The sequence below is a fragment of the Copadichromis virginalis genome, linkage group LG7 (assembly GCF_057382275.1).
Source record: "Copadichromis virginalis isolate Kocher_CV1m ecotype Utaka linkage group LG7, C_Virginalis_male_GT1.1, whole genome shotgun sequence".
Lineage (NCBI taxonomy): Eukaryota > Metazoa > Chordata > Actinopteri > Cichliformes > Cichlidae > Copadichromis > Copadichromis virginalis.
The window spans coordinates 36,216,954-36,238,774 of record NC_140624.1 but is presented as its reverse complement, the minus strand read 5'-3'; the positions used below and the strand labels follow the sequence as shown (position 1 = coordinate 36,238,774).

The window sequence follows — 21,821 nt, the reverse complement described above, 5'->3', positions numbered from 1 at the left end:
ACTCTGCATTTTAGTCAGAGGTGTTGGGGATTTTGCCAAAGATGGAATCGAATTATGAATGCAGAAAAATACCATCAGGTTTTGACTCATCATGCATTAGCATGTCGAAAGTGTGTCTTCATTTTCCCAAACACACTGCCAATGCATCAAAAGTATATCCACTGAAGCAGTGTAGGATCATTTTGACAGAGAATAGAACAAAAGGCAGCCAACATCTAAAGAAAAGCGTTGAATGTCCTTCAATAACCCTGAAGAACTATTCCTGAAGACTACTTAAAGAAAGTACAAGAAAGTTATCAAAGCAGTCATGCAAATATTGACTTGAAGTTTACAATATTTGTACAGTTTCTGATTTTGCTTCTGTTTTTATCTGTACATGTTTCCCATTTTCCTAGCTGAATATAAAGAAATGAGGGATGGCTCAAGACTTTTGCACATTACTCATAAAAAGACCTAAATTTTTTTTACCCATAGTACATTTTGAAAAAATTTACATTTAACAGACCACACAGTTACAGAACATATGAGCATATAAGTTTTTTCTTGCTAGAATCCTACTTCAGTGCAATATGGAAGGTCATGGGTCTTTGTCAGTAAAAAGACTGTAAAACCTGACAATGAGCCAGACCAATGGTTCCATAAAATTCTAAAAGAATTCATTATCAATCGATAATCAACTGCCTGTATCTGTTTTCAGGAAATTCCTCGCAGTACACTGGACTCGTTTATGCAGCCGTTCCAAAGCACGCTGTGGCTGCTGGTGGGTCTTTCGGTGCATGTGGTGGCGGTGATGCTTTACCTACTAGACCGGTTCAGGTACAAGGGGGGCCTGTATGTGTATTCATGTATCCATATGTGTATGAACGACTGTGTGTGTGAAGTACATGCTTGTGTGTGTGTGTACATGGACTCCTGAGCACTGCAGATCTTCCCTCGATGTGGACAGCAAGGCAGACAGAGGTGAAGATTGGTTCCAGTCATCCCACAGCTCTGTGCCACCGTCTTCACCCTGTTTTCTTTCTGAGGACTTTGTCTTGCTTCGCCCACTCATGTTCAGTTTTCCTCCCTTTTTTGGGGAATCACTGGGTTTTTCACATTCAGCAAGTTGTTGGACATTTCTCATTTTATATCTTCTGCAACCCTCCCAATTTCTTCCCATAGCCCGTTTGGAAGATTTAAAGTAAATAGTGAAGAAGAAGAAGAAGATGCCCTCACCTTATCATCTGCCATGTGGTTCTCCTGGGGAGTATTGTTGAACTCTGGTATAGGAGAAGGTGAGTCATACCCAGTTGTTGAATTTTCTCTTTCCCACAGAGCTCCTGGATGATGTCTTCTAGTCTTTGAACAGTTTTGCATTTGTAAAAGGATTGATATCAAGTGTCTGTGTGGCTCCAGATATCCAGCTGCTACTGTCATATTTTTCTTTGAAAACGACAAAGAAAAAAGAAAAAAAAGAAAAGCTGGTACAGCTTGTAACAGTTTTGTTATCTTATTTGATTTTCTGTCAAGTGTTTCCTTTTCATGATATTTTATGAGTTTTATATATGTATATAAAAAAGCTACTTTTGCAAGGCTCCCTTTAGGAGAGCCCTCTCTTTAAGATTTTGTACTCATAAACAAACTGATCTATCCTCATAAACTTAAAATGAAACCATTAAAAATCTATAGGACTGGGTGCCAGTTTGTAGAAACCATGTCGCTGCGCCATCTTGAATACAGTGGAAATAAATACTGTCCCCGATGTTGTTCTAATTGCTTATTGTCAGCAGGTTAGTTACTGAGATGAAAACTCAAAACTTGGACTCACCACACAGGTGCACCACGTAGCTTCTCAGCGAGAATCCTGGGCATGGTGTGGGCTGGTTTTGCCATGATCATTGTGGCTTCCTATACTGCCAATCTGGCTGCCTTCCTGGTGTTGGACCGGCCTGAGGAGCGCATCACCGGTATCAATGACCCACGGGTATGTGAAACAAGGAGCTTATTACTACACATTACCTTTTTTCAATCATATTATCAGATTGTGCTTTTCCTTGTCTCTTTATGCAGCTGAGAAACCCATCAGACAAGTTCATCTACGCCACAGTGAAACAAAGCTCAGTGGATATCTACTTCCGGCGGCAGGTGGAGCTTAGCACCATGTACCGCCACATGGAGAAGCACAACTATGAGAGTGCCGCCGAGGCTATCCAGGCCGTGCGTGACAAGTGAGTCTCGGCCAGGCCGGGCCGACCAGAGTACGTGTCGGCCGGCTGTTCGACCTATCAAGCACGTAGACCAGGGCTATTCCAGTTAACTCTAGGGGAGGGACATGGACCTCCGGATCAGGTGGAAGTGGTAGGCTTTACTGCGACATTCGCCCTGATTCAGGCCCATCGCCCAGCCAAGGCAGGTTTCCAGGGACAGCAGCAGGAGTGGACGTGTCAACAGCACTGACAACAGTGTGAGGTTGAGCTAACATTGAGTCGAAGAGCCCCCTTTTTCAGGTTGTACCCAGACGAACATCTTTGAGATTGGGGGAATCCAATGGGGGACGCGCCCTCACCCATCTGGCATTGGATTTCATTTGGGACATAAGCAGCGGTAGAGATTGCTGGTAAACGCTGACTGACACACACGATGTGGTGTGAGAGAGAGAGAAGGGTGGGAGCCGTAAATGTGTATGTAAATCATTGTACTGTTGCACCGTAACCCCCTCCTTCCCCTCCTTCCCCTTCCTCCCCACTTCCTCCTCCTCCTCCCTCCCCCTGCCCCCACAGCAAGCTGCATGCTTTCATCTGGGACTCTGCGGTGCTGGAGTTTGAAGCCTCGCAGAAGTGCGACCTGGTGACCACGGGAGAGCTGTTTTTCCGTTCGGGCTTTGGCATAGGCATGCGCAAGGACAGCCCCTGGAAACAGAATGTGTCCCTGGCCATTCTCAGGTCTGTCCCAGCCGAAGCTGCATTACTCGTATGACCTTTTTTTTTCTTTTTTTTTTTCTTATCAATATGATTTCATGGTCACATATTGACCCTTTATAGCCATCCAATACATTGCCTTATGTCACATCTTTGTATCTCCCCTTTCCTGCCCTGTTTGTCTGGTTGTCTCTTGTCAAGTGTATCACTGTTTGTCAGTACACGTGTCTGTACAGCTGTCTGTGCTTCATCTGTGTTGCTAGCTGGGAGTAAGCGGCTCAAACATTCGGTCATTTGCGGCATTCATTAACTCTGTTACCTCTCTCCCCACTACCCCCAACCCCCTGCAGTTCTCATGAGAACGGCTTCATGGAAGACCTAGATAAAACCTGGGTGAGATACCAGGAGTGTGACTCAAGGAGCAATGCCCCAGCCACACTCACCTTTGAAAACATGGCAGGTATGGTCCTTATGGCGTAGAGAAAGCGTTAAAAGTGATTGGACAAAAACTGCAGTGGTAAGGTACTGTAGCCCTTTTTTGTCCAATACCTTTACAAAATCGTTGTTTTAGTGTCAGCGTGGTGCTCTGTGGGTAGTGTGCCGTACAGTATCTTGTCCTGTGATTTCGTGCGGTTGTGGTTCTCTATTAATATTGTGTAGTTTGCAGCAGTCGTCGTCAGTAGGAGCTGGTTGAGAAAGGAGGGCGACCACTGAGCATGACAGTCAGACCATGCGTTCATGCTTAGTGGGAGCGGGGGAGATGTAGACAGGAAACTCACGCATCCCTGTGTCTGCTCTGTTTCTGTTCATGTGTCCCTCCTTCACAGGGGTATTCATGCTGGTGGCTGGAGGAATAGCAGCAGGGATCTTCCTCATCTTCATTGAAATTGCCTATAAGCGCCATAAAGACGCCCGCAGGAAGCAGATGCAGCTGGCCTTTGCGGCCGTCAATGTCTGGAGGAAGAACTTGCAGGTAGGATTGATACCCTGCATCCACTGAAGGTGGAAGGGTCAAAACTGGGGTGGAAGAGAGCCAGAAAAACCTCCCTCGAATGAGGGTTGATTTCTGTTTCTCAACCCATCTGAGAACTTTGGGGGTTTTTTTAAGTAGTGATCAAACCAGCAGATCACCATACAAGAAACAGTGATCTCTGATGCCTACATATAATGTAAGGCATGCTGAGTGGCCACCCTGTGGGTTTACACAGTTCCCTGAGGCCAAATGCACCCGTGTCTCTTGTGTGTGTGCCTGCAGGATAGTAAGGAGACTTCTGGAAGTCAAGCGGTGGCTGGAACTCCCTCTTTAGTATGTAGTAGAGCCATTTCCACCGTCATGTCACCTCTCGTTCTTGGCGTAACAATAAGATAATTAGAGATTCTCTCACACAATAAATCTCCAAATGAAAACTCTCCACTACCCACGTCCATGGCATGAACCAGTAGTTCTAAGCTGCTGCTGTGGCGCTATATTCTTCATAAGGTCATATGATTTGTACATGGAAATCCAGCAGAAAAAACAAATTCCCTGCCAGAAACATTGAAAAAACATTATTGACAATGAATACTCTAAGGTTGATGCATTTTGCTCGCGACCCCATTGATTTCCTTCTCTCTGGCAGCAAAACTAACAGCAGCCAAAAGCTGATAAGACAAATAGAGCATAAAGAGTCAAATCAATGCCCTGGCACAATCATACGGCAGTGACCGTTCCACAATTGTCAGCATAAGTGAAATGTGCAATGCTGCAGCGCACAGTGTGTCTCCTTATCCACCGCAGTGTTCATGATGCAGACACCAAGCAAGAACTTAAAATCTCGCATGGCAAAGGCTTCGTGCAACATTGCCTGAACAGGCATCAATCTAAAGGCTCAGTTCACTCAAATATAATTTTATAAGTCCTTATTTTCATACTTGCTCTAGTGGTATCTAACTATACAGCTAACTTAGATTCATTTTCAGGGGTTTTCAGAAACATTCACGTAATTAAAAAAAAACAATAAATGGAACTTCTTTGCAGTTTAAAGTCATTTTCATGGCCAGATACCACTATGAACATTTTTGTTTTTTGTTTTTTTTGAATGAACTGACCATCTGAGCTATAATCAAGCGATAAGTTCCTTTGCTCAGCCAGTGAAGAACATGATTTCCCCTGCACTCTGATGCAATCAGTGCTGCTTTGAAGGTACAGGGTTTCCACATTTGATGGCCAATCACAGCCTGAGTCTGTGATGTGGCTGTGGCAGTTTGTCTGCTGTGTCTCTCTTGAACCAAGTGAAATGAGACAGCAGGGCTGGAGGAAGGTACAGTATAATTATCACAAGTGCCTGTCAGCAAATCAATGTCCTTCTAAAAGTGTCTACCATCAAACTGATAGCTGTATGTAACTGTCGTATGTGTCCTCATATAGCTGTACATATAGATGTAGGCGCATACAGCAGATGAATGCATGCAGGGGGGCGTCACTGAGAAAGGAGAGGGACACACTAAACTGCCCGCAGACTAATGTAATTTATATCCATGTCAGTGATGATCATGCCAATTTCTCTGCATCACTAAACAAAGATGGCTCATGCTTGCTCAGCTTGCTCATTCACCATCACTCTGGGCCCAAAAGCTAAAATTGCTAGACACACATTGCTCTAACTATAGCTATTACAATGGCGCCTTACGCAAGAAGCGCTGAGAGGACCCATGAAGTAAGGCTAATCAAATCTGCTTTGCATGAAAATTATTCAGGATCTTATTCACACTGTTTAGGTACGCTGATTTGATTACTCACAGTGATCTAAATTTCTGAAATTAAAAATGATAGCTTGGTTTTCCAGGGTACAAACTCAATCTAAGATCACAGTTTATGTGGCCTCTTCCTTCTCTAGTACAGCAATCACTAAAACCTCGATACCCATTACTGGCATCGTTTCGACTGCTTCCATGTGTGTTTTTTGTTATTATGTGCTTTTAAATGCCTCAGGTTGTATTATGCAAAGCAATGTGCAGGACTGTGCACCCAAATGCCTTCAAACAGAGGTTTAACTTCAGAGAAAGTGCACTTCTGAGTAAATCTGTTCACAAAGTAAAATCCTCACTAGTTGCCACCTTTGCATTATCTCTGCACCCAGTTATTTTTAAAAGCTAAAAGCTCTCAAACAAGAAGTTCATTAGGTGTCACGCCACCATGGCATTGGTTTTGCAGACTTTTACTAAGAAAGAAAAGTGCATGTGTGTAGGTTGCCCAGGATTGTAAAACTTTAAAAGCTGTAGCAACATACATGATGAGTGAGTAAAGGGTCTTTGGAGTAAAATTTATTTTTAGTTTTTTGAGTTCTATAATGAGAAATGCTAGTTTACTGGGGCATTTCCTACTTTTACCTAATTTAGCTAATGCACATGCATTTTTGTGTGTGAGAGCTTTTTATTTGGTTGCCGATGGTGCCTAAATGATATTAAGGCTTAACTGTCCCTTTTAAATAAAGGCATGATATATAGTAATGGGCCGAAGTGTCCGCTTATTCCATTATTCAATTTATAGAAAGAAAATCTTAGTATAAACAGAACCAGTATGACTTTAAAGTAAAAGTAGTTGTGCCTTTCAAAGTATGTTGGTTGGAGGGGAAAAGAATTAAGCCAAACCGATAAAGAAATAACCTAAATAGCAAACACAATTAATAAGTATACGTGTTACACAGTCATCTATCTGTCACTTTACCATAGCTGACTGTGAATAAATCGCCTAAGGGTGCGACCACTCGAGTGCAACGATTGCTATAATTTATGTAGGGTGTGTAAGTAATAACTCATCTTCATCTTTAATAAAAGCTGTCAGTTACATTAGGACTGGGGCAGGGTTAGGGTTAGTGAAAGGCTGCTGCTGATCCACTCTCTCTGTTCTCTTTTTTAGAGGTGGACAATGTAGCTACAATGTGAACATTTATATTATAAAAAAGTTACATTGTGTTCCATTACTAAGAGACTACACATGTGGCTTCTACATCTGTCTTTTCAAACAGATGTTACTTAGAAGTGCACTGTCTGAACCAGATTGAACCTGATGATAGTTTGGGATGAAAACAAAGCGTCAGAAAGTCTGCTGCGTGACGATAACAGTGATGTTGTATAATGATGCTGGACTATGACAGCTCACATCTGTTTCCAACGGGAAACACGCAGCCGATGTACACGGTGCAATTCCCATGCCACTCTTCATCTGATGGTCCAGCATGCCCTGCATGGCCGGGACTGTGCACACGCAGCGCCTCATCAGGGCTCTGGATGGCCGGGCTTCACTCCTGCAGTCTAACATGTGTAAGAAAAGGGGAAAGTAAAGATTAAACGAACACCTGACGTCACTTGGGCATTGATTTTTCTGAACCAAGACCAATACGCACGCTGACTTTAACCATTTACTAATACGAGATGTCATCTTCCAACAGGAAAAAGATATTTTTTGCACTAAAATCGAACGGTGCCGTGCACCAATCACTCTTCTGCCAGCTTTCATCTATCCTGCACATGAGATAATACCTGCTCGCCACCTGATATTATGTCATCAGGGGGTTGAAAGAGTGCTGGTTGGCGGGGTGATGGTGGAACAAATGTGCCCTGAAAGAGCCTAGTCATGTGACCTGATGAAAAAGGATGAACTGCGGGGCCAGTGCTGGCCAGGATTGATTTGTCGTGCTATTTGTTTTGTGTTACTTAATCTATGTTCCCCCTTTTATTCCTTCCCTCCATCCATAAAACGATTTGGCATGTTGAAATTCACACCACACTGCCCCGCCCACCCCAAGGGCCTCCCTTGCTGCTACTAATCTGTCATCCTCCACTTATACTATACTCTTTTTTTTTTATTAGAAGTAGCATCTTTTAGCTTTCATTTGCTCAGTTAATTATGAATTTATCATTTAAACACTGACTTTTGTTTTTGCACTTTAATTTCAGTAGAAAACAGGCTTTTTCGTTGCTCTAGTAGACAACCATTCCTTCTTATTTTTACCTTTATGCTCTCCATCTCATCCCATTCCCTGGTGTGTGGGGTGAATTTCCATTATACCCCTTAAAGGTATAATGACGTTAAATGGGCTTTAATTACTGACTTATGTCGCTGTTGTTTTCCTTCTATGCATCCAATACTGTAGCTTTTTTATTATTATTATTATTATTTTTAACTTTTTATACCTGCCTGGCTTTGGATGTGAATGTTTGCTTTGCTAGTTTTGGGATTTTTTTATCTGCCATTTTTGGTTCCCTTGGCTTTTGCTTAAGGATATTCTTTAAAGTAATAACAATCCAAGTGGATGGACATTTATTTTATTTTTCTTTTCTCCCCCTATGCAGCCCTCTTCCTCTGTAGAGACTCAGGATGTAAGAATACCTTAATATGAGTTCTTAATATGAGTTCTTTTTTTATTGTTGCACACAGACATCCAGTAATTGTGCTGAGAATAGCTGTGGGGCACTCTGATGGTATGAGGGAGCGAGGGCACCAAATTGGCTCACCATGTTGTAAGAATACGGTTAATAGTGCTTCTTTTTCTTTATGTTTTTATTTTATTTTGACAGGTACGCATTTGAAGATGTTACCTGTGTGTTACTGAGTAAGAGTAGATTGAAGATTAATCATGTGCTGAGATAAAGAAGTGGCAGCTTTAAAGTGTGTGTGCACTCACACAATAGCGAGTGTACGGGTAGACTATTTTAGATGGTTTAAAACCTAGGTATCACACCCACTGACATCTTTACTAGTCATCACTCATTCCAGTGCATTTCTAGGGCCAACTGAGTGTGTTTCTAGAGGACTACTGTGCCATCTTGTGCAGTCCAAGTGTGATTATGTTGCATAAAATGTAGACAAATGCCCTCATATCAGGCTGAACAGACTTTGTTCACTCTCACATCTAACAAGCTTTATCCCCTTCTTTCTCCCTCTTTTACATTTCCAAATGGTGTAGTGTTTTTCACAAGGACCCTCCCAGTAATTAGTCTATTAAAAACATAAGGTAATCTATTGGGGTGGCAGTGGTTTTGGTGGTGGTGGGTAGAGAGAAAACGGGTGAGACTGAAACCACGGTTATCACCCCAGCCATAGGACATGAATAATGTTTCTACATATATTTATTTTAGGATAGGAAAAGTGGTAGAGCAGAGCCCGACCCCAAAAAGAAAGCCTCTTTTAGGTCCATCAGTACCACCCTGGCCTCCAGCATCAAGAGACGTAGGTCCTCCAAAGACACGGTAAGGAGACGGAAGAAGCGACACCTTCCCTTGTTTATTCTTTCCTCTCTTTCCTCTTCTCCTCCTCTGTCTCTGCTTCCATCTCTTTGTCTTTCGCTGTCCTCTCTGCCCCCATCCCCATATCTGACCTCAAAAGAGTCCCATGTTCCACTCACTCATTTCCACACGGCTCCGCTGGCCTCTGCCACGTGTCTGTCCCTTCACCATCGATCAACCATTACCATTTAGCTCTTATGGTTCCTCTACAGCATAGAGGGCATCAGTGCAGGATCTCAGGTCAGGCCAGGCCAGGAGCTGGGCTCTGAATTTGGAAAGGGAGCGTCCCAAGTGTCCAGGATTTGGGGGAAAAGGGGGGAAGGATTTAATGGGATTAGTGTCTTCTGGAGGAAGGGGCGCGACAAAAGCAAGCAGTCTGCCAGTGGTGTTTTGTCTTGGGCTGCTCTTCCTCCCTGCCTCTGGTTTGGACGTGGATTCTGTCCGTATTTGGTGGTGATGGTGGTGGTGGCACTGTGGTACGTGTGTGCGTGAGTGTACCGTATGCGAGCGTGTCTGTTTATACGTTTCTGTTCATGTCCTGTCGTTTTGACTGCCTGATCCTTCGTATATCCATTGTTTCTTTGCACCAATCCTGCACTTCCTCTGTTTGGGTTTCAGCCGCTGTTGGTTTGCTTATGGTTTGAAAAGCATGCGCTGGTGTTCTGTCATTTTTTTATTCCCAAAACCCTTTTTTAAAATTTAAGGTGACGTCCAGCCCTCCCGAGAAGAAAACTAATGTGTTGTCATATTTTTCGGTGTGTCTATTTCAGGATTCCACTCATGGATTTCTATTAATCAATTTACTTTTTTGCATTATCATATTTTGTTTGTCATAATTCTTGTTTTATTTCCAGTGTCCTTGTGGTCCGAACTGTGCATGCCTTTTGCAGGGTATATTTTCAGGTCGTGAAGACAGTCGACGTTTTACATATTGTTTTTATTGTGCTAAAAACTCTGTGAAGCCTTAGACTCTCACTGTGTTGTGATGCAAGAATAAATACAAGCTACTGCCCCCCCCCCCCCCATTCTTTTTATATCACTCCTTTGCTGCAGCACAATGAGAGTGTCAGGTTTTCTGCATTCCTTCACAGTTCGGTTGAAAGGCCCTGCTCATTGCGGTTTGGAGATTGCACTACACAAGCTTGGATCGCGCTGACAAACCGGTGACCCACGGTCATTTGTGCCCAGCTGATCTGCCAGGCATAGCTGGTTGTTAACCAAATCTGGGCTTTATAAAAGAATGGCAATAATTTGTGGAGATAGCCTTCATAGCCTTTTGCACTAACACTATGCTTTGAATGTGTTTCTCTGGAGAAATGTAGCCTATGGCAGCAAAGATAACAGCTTGCAACATTTAAAAAAAAGTTACGATTTGATTTTCTGTTTCTCCTTTCTTTCTCTTCTGTTAACTATCTGTTGTTGTTTTTTTGTTTTGTTTTGTTTTTTTAACGGATGTTTCAGCAATGAAGCCAAGCACCTTTACTCTTCCCCGGCGTTTTTCCAATAGAATTTCTTTCATTTTATGAGAAGAAGAGCGGGATCGCCACTGCCACTTTGTCTGTATGAGGTTTCGGATGCTGGTTTGGGAGCCCTATTGGGGGAAGAAAATGTCTCAAAGTGTAAAATGAAACAGGATTTAGTGTAATTACAAAAGATGCTCCAACTGAAAGACCTACCATCTTCAGTCTTTGACCATTATTTTTGATTTTATATAAATGTTCTTCTTTTCTATTAATGGATATCAATGGACTTGAGTGTCAGTGTCCCTCACCCACATGCCACACTGCTCCTCTCTCCCTCTACAAGCATGCTAATTACTTTAACTGTCATAGATGTAGTAACCGTAGAAGTAGTAATACTCTTTGTAGCTGTTCCATATATGACAAAAAACCCCAACAAAAAAACGTCATCTTAGTTGTGCTGAATAAGTAGTTTTTAACTGTGGTTGTGATGTCAGTGAAGTGTTTCTCTTTTGCTGGTCCACTTGACCCCAGTAGGGTGCGCTGTTAGCAGGCCCTCAAGGTACAAGACATGTGGAGACCCAAATGGGGGCTGTAAGCTATGTGATGATGCAACTTGCGGGTCAAGGAGATGAGGGACATCCACTCTGACTCCTATTTATTACCTTAAAATAAAAAGCAACAATTTTCCCATTCAGTCTGGATGCCCCCACATCTGTCAGCATGTTAGTTGCATCATACCAACTTCTGAAACTCACATGCTTGAATGTATCGGCTCTATCGGCTTAAAACGAGAGGTGCTTAAATCAAAAAAAGTGACAAATGAGACGGGTACACCTTCCCTGTTTTGGTTCTGAATGTCATTAATGTGCAGTAGTAATGTGCTTAATGTAAAAAGAAAAGATGCTTTCCTGCATGCTTTGCAACACAGCACTGTGAGTCAGAATTTTGATTGGCATGTTGGAAATTAGCTGAATTATAAAGGACATAATGCAGTTACTCCACCCAATCTCACTGTGTTTCAAAACATGAAGCAATTCTACAAAAACAACATGTTCTGCAAACTCGATTTATGATGTATAAAGCGGATTCTGTAATGTAGGATTTCTGTGTTTCTATGTAAAAGATAACATTTTAAAAAATGGCTTACTGCTGCCAAAAGCACTAAAAACAACCCACTCAAACGAAGCATATGCATGGATATGGGATCTTGCCTCCCCTCTCAGCATTGTAGAAGCCTATAATTCAACATATTCTGCTCTTAAAGAAGCACAGTGATGCAGGGATTGGACGTAAGAGTCGAACACAGCAGCACTTGTGCAATCAGCCCAAAATTCATGTTCTCCTCTTGAGCTAAATATAGAGAAGCTGCCTGTCTGCATGCACACAGATGACTGTGGGGGTGATAAATGAGCTGCCCATTTTATCCATGGCAGGAAGTTATCACCCAGTCATGTTGCTGAGGCAAAAAAAAAAAAAAAAAAATAAATGACTGCTGTTGTCAAGACTCTCGGGATCTTACGTCAGCTCCAAAACTAGCCCACCCCAGGCACAAACTGTTCTACAAAAATTCAGACTTTAAAGAAAATGACACAAAATTAAAGTCTGCCTGAGAGGGGTTAGAGCAACATCCAGCTTCTGCAGAACACAGTTGTTCCCTAAATTAAAATTAATATTTAGACAATGCTAGGACAACAACAACATCGGCAACAAAAGGGACACTAAATTTTGTCAAGAAATGACACCCTGTTATGTGTCTCTCTTCCTCCGCCCTGTTTTTCTTCACCTCTGCAGCAGTACCCACCCACTGACGTCACGGGCCAACTCAACTTGTCTGACCCGTCTGTCAGCACAGTGGTGTAAACGGAGAGGGCGACAATGAGGTTCACTCCCCAAGGAGAGGAGGAGAGGAAGCCAAAACCGAAGCTTTTATTTCACCGCCTGCCAGCGGAGCTTTTGAGGAAACTGCTTGCTGAGGAACTGGCTGAAAACACTCAACTTGCACCTTTCTTTTTCTTTTATCTTTTTTTTTTTAAAGACGAAATGACTTTAATGTTCGTAGGGTCCCTGAGCATGCACAGAAGAACCCATCCGACATATACAATCTTTTCCTTCTGTATATTATTACCTAACTTATTTAACGTTGTTTTGTCCCTTTAATTGCACACATTTACTTAATGTTTGATGTTTTCCAATTTCCCAAGCAGCTTTATAGCTTTTAGCAAGCCAGGTTAGTTCGGCTAAGTTTATGGATGAACCAGTTTGGCTGCGAGTATTGTACTGGACATTTCACTTCCACTTAGGGCCTAGAAGTCACAATATTTAATATTTCTTAACAACATATACTGCAATACAAAATGGTCTGTAAGCTCCGATGGAGGTCAAGTATTTTTTAATAGGACATACCTGTGTTTTTATCCACACTAATAATGGCACTACAGAAGGCAGTTGGCTAACCATGTCAACCAGAGAAGATGATGAAGGCATGGGTGTGCTTGGGCAAGGGTATACATCAGCTTCTGGAGATGAACAAATTGAACCTTTCCCCACTTTTATTTTGCACTAACCTCAAAATTTGCATGTGTTTCTATTTTTAACAACAATTCAAGTTTGAAGTATTTAGCTTTACTACTATTTATAGCACGACATATGCAGGTGATATAAGAAATCACATCCTACTTAATTAGTTAAATACTAGTGGTGTCTTTCATATTCAGCCATATTTGAGACAGTTGGCTGTGAGCCATGCTGCTGTTTTGGGACGCCCTCTCTCTTCCTCTCTCCTGCCGCCGCCACTGCAGTCTTTCTCATTTCCAGTCTCCAAGGGGTTGCATCAAAGGGCCAGGTTTTTCACCCAACCAGCACTCGGTCTTTCATGCAAAACCTCCTCCCCTGTGCAGCGCCGGAGAACTTTTACACGAAGGAAGCCGAGTGAATTTGAAAGCTTCGCTCAGCTTGCAAGCACATGTGCAGGTTTGGTTAGATGCAAAAACAGGCCGTTTCCCAATTTCTGGAGATGAGAAACCACTGCTCTGAAGAAAACTGTAACATTCTTTCTGGTGTATGGCACTGCATAGCACTTTATGATGAGGAGTCTCCCCAAACTGTATTTAAACAAAACACCGATTCCCAAAACAGAACGACAGTCATACTGTAAAGTATCTTACCGGTTTCCTTTTTAATTTGCTTTATTGAGAAAAAACAGAGCAGGATCTACAAAGTCTTTATAGGATTAAATGATTTTAATTTGAGCAAAGAGGTTGCTTCTGATCTCATTCAGACCTGTGCATGCTTATGTGTTATTATTAAGCTGAGCCGTGAGGAGCACTTAAAGTTGAATGAAATGTAAATAGAGTCTGGCTCTGTGTAGATGAGGTTCATGAGCTCGTACAATGACTGCAGCTGGGAATGTCTTATACTATAGTTACACAAACACAAAACAGGTGTGATACACAGGCATGCATCAACACACACATATACACATGCATATACGCGCACACACACACACACACACACGCACACAAACATTAAGGGAAGGTTCACTTGTTTTTCTTACCTTTTCCAGTGACGATCTTGCATTGAATCATGTTGTTTATACACCTGTAAATAAAATACACTTACATTGTCATGTCTAATGAATCCTTTGCTTTAATATGCTAAATATAGGGCTCCAACTAACAACTATTTCTCTCGTCAATGTCAAGTAATTCTTTCAGTTAATTGATGACATCTACACAATGTCATATAATCAAGGCAAGCAAAAAAAGTACAAATAGGGCTACAGCCACTCCATGCAGGTCTGTGAAAAACTTAGTGTATCATTACTGCAGCCATAGAAATTAAGAGTGAAAGTAGGAGACATATGCTGCTAATCAAATTCACTTGATTAACTGATTGTCAGAAAATTTTGGCAGTTCTATAAACGCAGATGTTTTGGCAATTTGATGGTTTTAAGCATCCAGATGTGTAAACACAATACTACAGTCTTCTCAGGAGTGGGCCTCCCAACAAATTCACTTCAAGGTCTGACCGTGCGATGCTCAGAGAAACCGCAAAACATCCAAGAGCTACATCTCAGACTCTACAGGTCTCATTTAGTATGATAAATGTTAACATTCACAAGTGCAAAGGTAGAAAAAAGACTAAACAAATTTAAAATGGTAGCATAACCCAGGTTCACACAGTTCCATCTGAACTATCCACAAGATTCCTGGAACTATGTCCTCCAGACAGATGAGACTACAGTAGAAATGTTTGGCCATAATGCACAGAACCACATTTGCAGTAAACAAAACACAGCATATCAGCACACACACTTCATATTAAATGCCAAGCACGGTGGTGGAGGGGTGATGATTTGGGCTTCTTTTTCATACACACCCATCTGAGCTTCTTGCACATGACTGCAAGAATCTAATAACTCCTCTGTATACCACAGTGATCTAGAGTCAAACCTGAGGCCACCTGTCCAACTAGCCAAGTCTAGTGATATAGGTTAAAGTTTGTGAATCCCCATAGCTTTGTTTCTGTTGTCTACATTTAGACTGTATAGTTGTCTGCTGCTTTTACTCATTGTTATAAAAGTATAATGCAAAGCAAAGGTGTGTCTGAAGTACTTTTTACATGTTCTCCTCAGCTGCTTCTCAGTTTGGTCCCAACTGAAATATCTCAAAAAACAGCCATAAAATCTTTGTAGATATTAACCATAGTACATTTCTGCATTGTAACATGGATCTCATTCGCAGGTCAACATGACAGCAGTATTGCTGTGAGTATATTAGCATGATTAGTAACATTATCGATTAGTTCAGAAGGAGTCTGCTAGCCAACTTGTTTTAGTTGCATCTGTTAGTTGACATATTTAGTTATTTTGGTTAATAAGATAAGATAACCTTTATTAGTCCCACACGTGGGAAATTTGTTAAATTTGTTAAATATCCACAAGGGTTATGAAACCAGCTTTTAGCTTTTCCTCTAAAACTCTCAGTAGAGTTACTCATATAAAATAGCTGATTTAAACTTGTATTTCACAGCAGCTTTCCTAATGTAAGGGTTAATAATTTGACATTTCAGCAGCTGTAATTATACCACTGTTTTCTTGGATGAAGCATAGCGCTAACATCAAAATCACATTAAGTGTAATCTGAAATTTAATTATGAGCGTCATCTTTGGTCATATCTCAGCTGTCACTATTAATTAATGCAAATGTTGCAGAAGCAGGAGGTGAGATATTTGTCTTGGTGCACTGACTTTCTGTCCTAATCACAGCAGACAGTCTGTCAGAGTCGTTATAATGCTCAGCCATCAACCAACAAGCAGATTTCAAGTCCTGAGATGAGACCACTGTATGTACACAATATGTTTTGGGATTTGTGCTCAGGACATTTGCAGGTTTGCTTTTAATATGCAGTGCAGTCATGCAGTTTTATAAAGGTATGTAAGTCAATTATTTCACACATACATACAAAGTGTTGAAATTGTATTTTATACTTTTCTCAGCGTAATTTTAAATATAAGGTCCAAATTAATGTCAGTGGAAGTGAGGCTGAAAAAGCAAAATAGCCTTGTAAGACAGACCAAAACCTTTAAGATCTGCCAAATCAACAATCTAATATATATACTCTTAAAAACTTTGGATACACTGGCCACGTCAGCAACACTGAGGGGCCTGAACGACCACAGAAGACAACCTAAGTGCATGATGACCGATTTTTTCCGATGGTTAAGAAAAACACCATCAAAACATCAACCAAGTCAAGAACACACTCAAGGAGGTAGGAGTTTTTTTGTCAAGGGCTACAAGCAAAAGATGCCTCATGTGAATATAAAAGCATTTATAATAAGGTGAAACCCAACAGTTACATTAAAGAACAGGAAGGCAGATTAGACTTTACCAAAAAGAAACATCTAAAAGAGCCTGCATAGCCCTAAAACTAAGTCTTTGGATGGATGGAAGGAGGAATGAATATATCTACACTGAACAAAAATATAAACGCAACACTTTTGTTTTTGCTCCCATTTTTCACGAGCTGAACTTAAAGAAAGATCTGAAACATTTTCTACAAACACAAAGGACCCATTACTATCAAATACTGTTCACAAATCTGTGTTAGTGAGAACTTCAGGTTTGCCGAGATAATCCATCCTACCTCACAGGTGTGGCATGTCGAGGTGCTGATTAGACAGCATGAACATTGCACAGGTGTGCCTTAGACTGCCCACAATAAAAGGCCACTCTGAAATATGCAGCTTGATCACACAGCACAATGCTACAGATGCCGCAAAACCAGTCAGTATCTGCTGTGGCCACCATTTGCCTCACACAGTGCAACACATAGATGTGTTGCACTGTGTGAGGCAAATGGTGTGCAATGGGCATAGAGTTGATCAGGTTGTTGATTGTGGGCAGTGGAATGTTGGTCCACTCCTCTTCAATACTTGTGCAAAGTTGCTGAATATTGGCAGGAAGTGGAACACGCTGTCATATACGCCGAGCCGAGTGTCCCAAACATGCTCAATGGGTGACATGTCTGGTGAGTATGCTGGCCATGCAAGAACTGGGATGTTTTCAGCTTCCAAGGAATTGTGTACAGATCCTTGCAATATGGGGGAGGCCCATATTATCATGCTGTAACAGGAGGTTATGGTCATGAATAAAACGCACAACCATGGTCCTCAGGATCTCAACACGGTATCTCTGTGCATTCAAAATGCCAACAATAAAATGCACTCGTGTTCATTGTCCATAACCCCACCGGCACCATGGGCCACTCAGTCCACAACATTGACGTCAGCAAACTGCTCATCCACATGACGCAACACAAGCTGTCTGCCATCTGCCCTGAACAGTAAAAACATCTGTCAACAGAACACCTCTCCAACGTGCCAGATGCCATTGAATGTGAGCATTTGTCCACTCAAGTTGGTTAAAGTGATGAACTGCAGTCAGGTCTAGACCCTGATGAGGACCACGAGCATGCAGATGAGCTTCCCTGACACGGTTTCTGACAGTTTTTGCAGAAATTCTTTTATGCAAACCGATTGTTGCTGCAGCTGTCTGGGTGGCTGGCCTCCACCTGGTCGACCATCCTGGAGGTGAACATGCTGGATGTGGAGGTCCTGGGCTGGTGTGGTTACATGTGGTCTGCAATTGTGAGGCTGGTTGGATGTACAGCCAAATTCTCTTAAACGCCTTTGAAGATGGCTTATGGCAGAGAAATGAACATTCATTTCACAGGCAACTGTTCTGGTAGACATTCCTGCAGTCAGCATGCCAATTGCATGCTCCCTCAAAAGCTGTGACATCTGTAGCATTGTGCTGTGTGATCAAACTGCATATTTCAGAGTGGCCTTTTATTGTGGGCAGTCTAAGGCACACCTGTGCAATGTTCATGCTGTCTAATCAGCACCTCGACATGCCACACCTGTGAGGTAGGATGGATTATCTCGGCAAACCTGAAGTTCTCACTAACACAGATTTAGACAGATTTGTGAACAGTATTTGATAGTAATGGGTCCTTTGTGTTTGTAGAAAATGTTTCAGATCTTTAAGTTCAGCTCATGAAAAATGGGAGCAAAAACAAAAGTGTTGCGTTTATATTTTTGTTCAGTGTACTTAAAGTAGTAATTATTTTGTTATACATAATAATAATGATAGCTGACTTCCAGATGCTGTTCGTGCTGGCTCACTGTCACACTGCCCTGCTTTACTGAGACATCTGAATAGAACAGACCCATTGTTGTCATTATTGGCGACACTAGTGCTTTTTCGACTGCAGCAAATTATACTGACTGCTGTAAAAAGGCCTGTGACACAAGGTTTAGATGAACAGCAATAACCTTTTAGTTTATGGGAGACAAAAACTCTAACAAGGATTCAAGCAAACAGACAACAGGGCATGCAAAAACAAGCCTAAGTTTCCAGAAAATTGGAAAGAAATGACTTATACGCACAAAACATGCTATGGCCTGCTGTCATGTGTGTGAAAAGAACTGGCTCCAGAAGGAGATGTCTGGAAAGTCACGCCATCTGGATTATTTATGCTTAGGCCCAGAGGTTAATAAAGTTTTGTCGTACAACCTATGCTACAACCTGGAGTTGTGAAATAAGGAAATCTTGGAAATGACCCAGGTAAGCTTTGACAACAGATATATCATGGGAACTATAAAGGATTTTGAAAAGTCTAAAATCCTCTCCTTAGAGTGCCATTTAGTGTAACCAAATGCTGAATAAGAAAAAATTGTATCTTCCTGTCACTTGAAGCACAATGTCTTATTGTTATTCACTTTAATTCTTTTTCCACCTTGTATAGGCCAATATCACATACAGAGGGTCAAAGAGTCTCTGTATGTGATATAGAGAAAAAAAAACATAGTAAAACACAAGGTGATGGTACTTGTCACATGTCCTGGTCATATCGTTTTGTTGCCACCTCCTCCTTCAGCAGGAACTTGATACATGGTTAAGGTTACCATGTGAATCTCTTTTTCTGTTTTTGTTTTCTTTTTACCTTCTCTAGTCTGACTTCTCCCAGTATCTCCGAACCTTTGCTGGTTACAAAGAAGGTCAAGGTCAAACGCTTAGACAACCTAGGTACCCACGTCCCCTGAGGTTTAGTATATTGCTGTGAAGTTTGAAGACATTCCATAAAAATATTAATAATAATATTGTAAAAATTTTCCTGAGTTGCACATTTGGTGTGACCTTGACGTGATTTCTACCAAAATTAAATCAGTTTGAGATGTTACTGGTATCTACCAACACACAAAATTTGAAAACAATATTTTACAAACTGTGAGTCTGTTGGGTCTGTGTTTCCACAAGCCCCGCTAGTTTAGAAACTTATTCTCGTTAATGACAAAAACAAGACGAACATCTTTTACTTGCTAGCAAGGGAAGTCTTTGCTCAAGAACCAGCTCTTGGAGCTCACGCTCCTAACCTGACTCCAGCCCAAAGTCCTTCAAAAGAGCAGCTGTCCCCGTAGCTATTTATTAACAAACTGTTACAATACACATCACAGCAAAAGCACCTCCCCTCGTAAGACCCCTCTTGATTACAAAGACCAAGAGGGGTATGTGTATGTATGAGTAAGCACCTATATGCATGTGCAAGAACGTGTGTGTGTGTGTGTGTATGTGTGTGTGACCTCCTGCTGACCAAAAGGGTCATAAAAGCAGGAAGAAACATCACAAGAAACAGATCTTTCAGATAGGATGTTTCTGCAATAAAACCTCCCCCAGCACAGAGTGGCTGGAGAGGTGTTCGGGATCAAAGGTGTGTCTTGATCCTACTGCTTGAACCAAGACTGGACAAATTTAATAACATAATGACAAGATTCAACAATTAGACTTAACAGAGTCCCAGACTGCTAACAAACAGACAGAGAGACAAATGGACAGAACTGATTACATACCCTTTGAGGGAAGAAAACCAATATCTGTTCATTTTCTCATATCTGTCATTTAGGCCTCGATGGTCTTGGCTCATTATCGACGTTAGACAGGCATACATTTATTACCAGCGGCTTAATCACTCTATTTGTGAATGTGTTGGGAAAGCAAGGAATCAAGGCTGGACTGGGACAAAAAATCGGCCCGGGCATTTTGACTAGAGACTGGCCCACCAGGATAAAGATTGAAAATGTGACGTCATTCAGGGATAAAACCGCAAAGGATTCTGGGAACTTGTGGCAAGAGGTACTAGCGCACGCAGGCTTTCAATTGAACTCAGTTACACAGCGATAAAAAGAAACCCAAAAAATGGCAAGAAGCTGTTGTATTATTATTAACTGCAATAGCCGGTCGCATGACAGCCACAGGAAGTCGACGGGTAAAGAGATCGTTTTTTTTTTTATCGGATTTCGTCGTTGAAGTGAAATTTTTTAAGCCATGTTTCCGAAGTAAGAGCCGACGGATGGTCTGGATATACCAAATATAACGTCTCAGAACACTCCAGCTCACATGTTAGTCTGTTCCAGGCATTCCCACAAAGGTCAGAGTTTTGTAGTAGTTAATACGTCATGTTTCTTAACATAATTGGTGATATAGGTTACATGCAAGTCTGGCGCTGAACAGAAATTGTCGCGCTATGCTCCTTTATTTATTGTGCATAAATAGTGAATTGTTCTGACACAATATTGCGTTTCGCTTCTGTTATAACCATGGTACACTGACAAAAACATATACTTTTATTCACAGGATAAAACAGTTGTTTTGTATCACTAATTGTCCATTGCGATTACAGCATACAATATTACTGTCACTGCTACATTTCTGTAATGCTACTGTAACCGGTTTCTGCTTCATCCCGCTGCAACAGTTCGGCCCAAACAGACTCCTCGACTCTGCGTTGTGTAGTGTTTTTAAAAAGACAAGGAGTCTCTGATCGATCGTTGCCACTTTATTTCCTGAATGGAAACAACGGTGTATTATCAGTGCACAGGCTCGCCACACACCACTCCGCACAGCACACTCTCGTATGGCTACGGCAGACTGGCAGCGATTACTGCAGCAATATTACAATTTCTAATATACAATAAAATAACAGCAACAACAAATGATGTACCTGAATGGAAACAACGGTGTATTATCAGTGCACAGGCTCGCCACACACCACTCCGCACAGCACACTACGGCAGAACATCTCATTAGCATTCCGCTTTAGCATACAGTTTCACACATTAATAAACAAATGAAAAGTACATAAAACTGGTGTTGGACATGTGTCCACTAAGCACTTATTACACTCGGTGCTCGTCAGCTAATCAAACATGTTTTATGTGTCTGTACTACTTAGCTATATTGTGTGCGGAACAATACAACTCACCTCTCGTATGGCTCGTACGGCAGACTGGCAGCGATTACTGCAGCCAGCCACACCGAGAGGGGGGCGCTGTTTCCCCATTACACTGATATTTGTGGCAAGTGGAATAATACCACATAAACACTGTTACACTACCAGAAATTATTTCCACTACTAATTAATTACCGTTGAGCTTAAAGGTCCTATTAATAAACTGTTAATGGATGTGTATTTATGAAGACGATTTGTGAGACTGGTAAACTTATGATATGTACAATAGTCTTTCGTTCTACACGGTGCATTTCAAGGTCCTGTACCCATCCGTCGGTCAAGGCTGGACTGGGACAAAAAATCGGCCCGGGCATTTTGACTAGAGACTGGCCCACCAGGATAA

General features: G+C 41.7%; 1 protein-coding gene and 1 pseudogene across 12 annotated transcripts in view; both read left to right on the top strand.

Annotated features, from left to right (window-relative positions):
* Nucleotides 1–13,799, top strand: part of grin1a (glutamate receptor, ionotropic, N-methyl D-aspartate 1a) — a 35,320-nt gene extending 21,521 nt beyond the window's left edge. For 4 of the 12 annotated variants that reach the window (XM_085463233.1, XM_085463227.1, XM_085463226.1 and 1 more), the window contains 11 exons: nucleotides 698–816; nucleotides 1,162–1,274; nucleotides 1,815–1,963; nucleotides 2,050–2,207; nucleotides 2,760–2,921; nucleotides 3,248–3,357; nucleotides 3,725–3,870; nucleotides 4,153–4,203; nucleotides 8,232–8,258; nucleotides 9,018–9,128; nucleotides 12,419–13,799. In XM_085463233.1, coding sequence (XP_085319359.1) covers nucleotides 698–816; nucleotides 1,162–1,274; nucleotides 1,815–1,963; nucleotides 2,050–2,207; nucleotides 2,760–2,921; nucleotides 3,248–3,357; nucleotides 3,725–3,870; nucleotides 4,153–4,203; nucleotides 8,232–8,258; nucleotides 9,018–9,128; nucleotides 12,419–12,487 — 1,215 coding nt within the window. In that variant the 3' untranslated portion in view covers nucleotides 12,488–13,799. The remainder of the gene's footprint in view (nucleotides 1–697; nucleotides 817–1,161; nucleotides 1,275–1,814; nucleotides 1,964–2,049; nucleotides 2,208–2,759; nucleotides 2,922–3,247; nucleotides 3,358–3,724; nucleotides 3,871–4,152; nucleotides 4,204–8,231; nucleotides 8,259–9,017; nucleotides 9,129–12,418) is intronic. The other 8 variants (XM_085463234.1, XM_085463229.1, XM_085463228.1 and 5 more) reach the window with 3 other exon arrangements.
* Nucleotides 13,083–19,235, top strand: LOC146705532 (uncharacterized; annotated as a pseudogene).
* The last annotated feature ends 2,586 nt before the right edge of the window (nucleotides 19,236–21,821 follow it).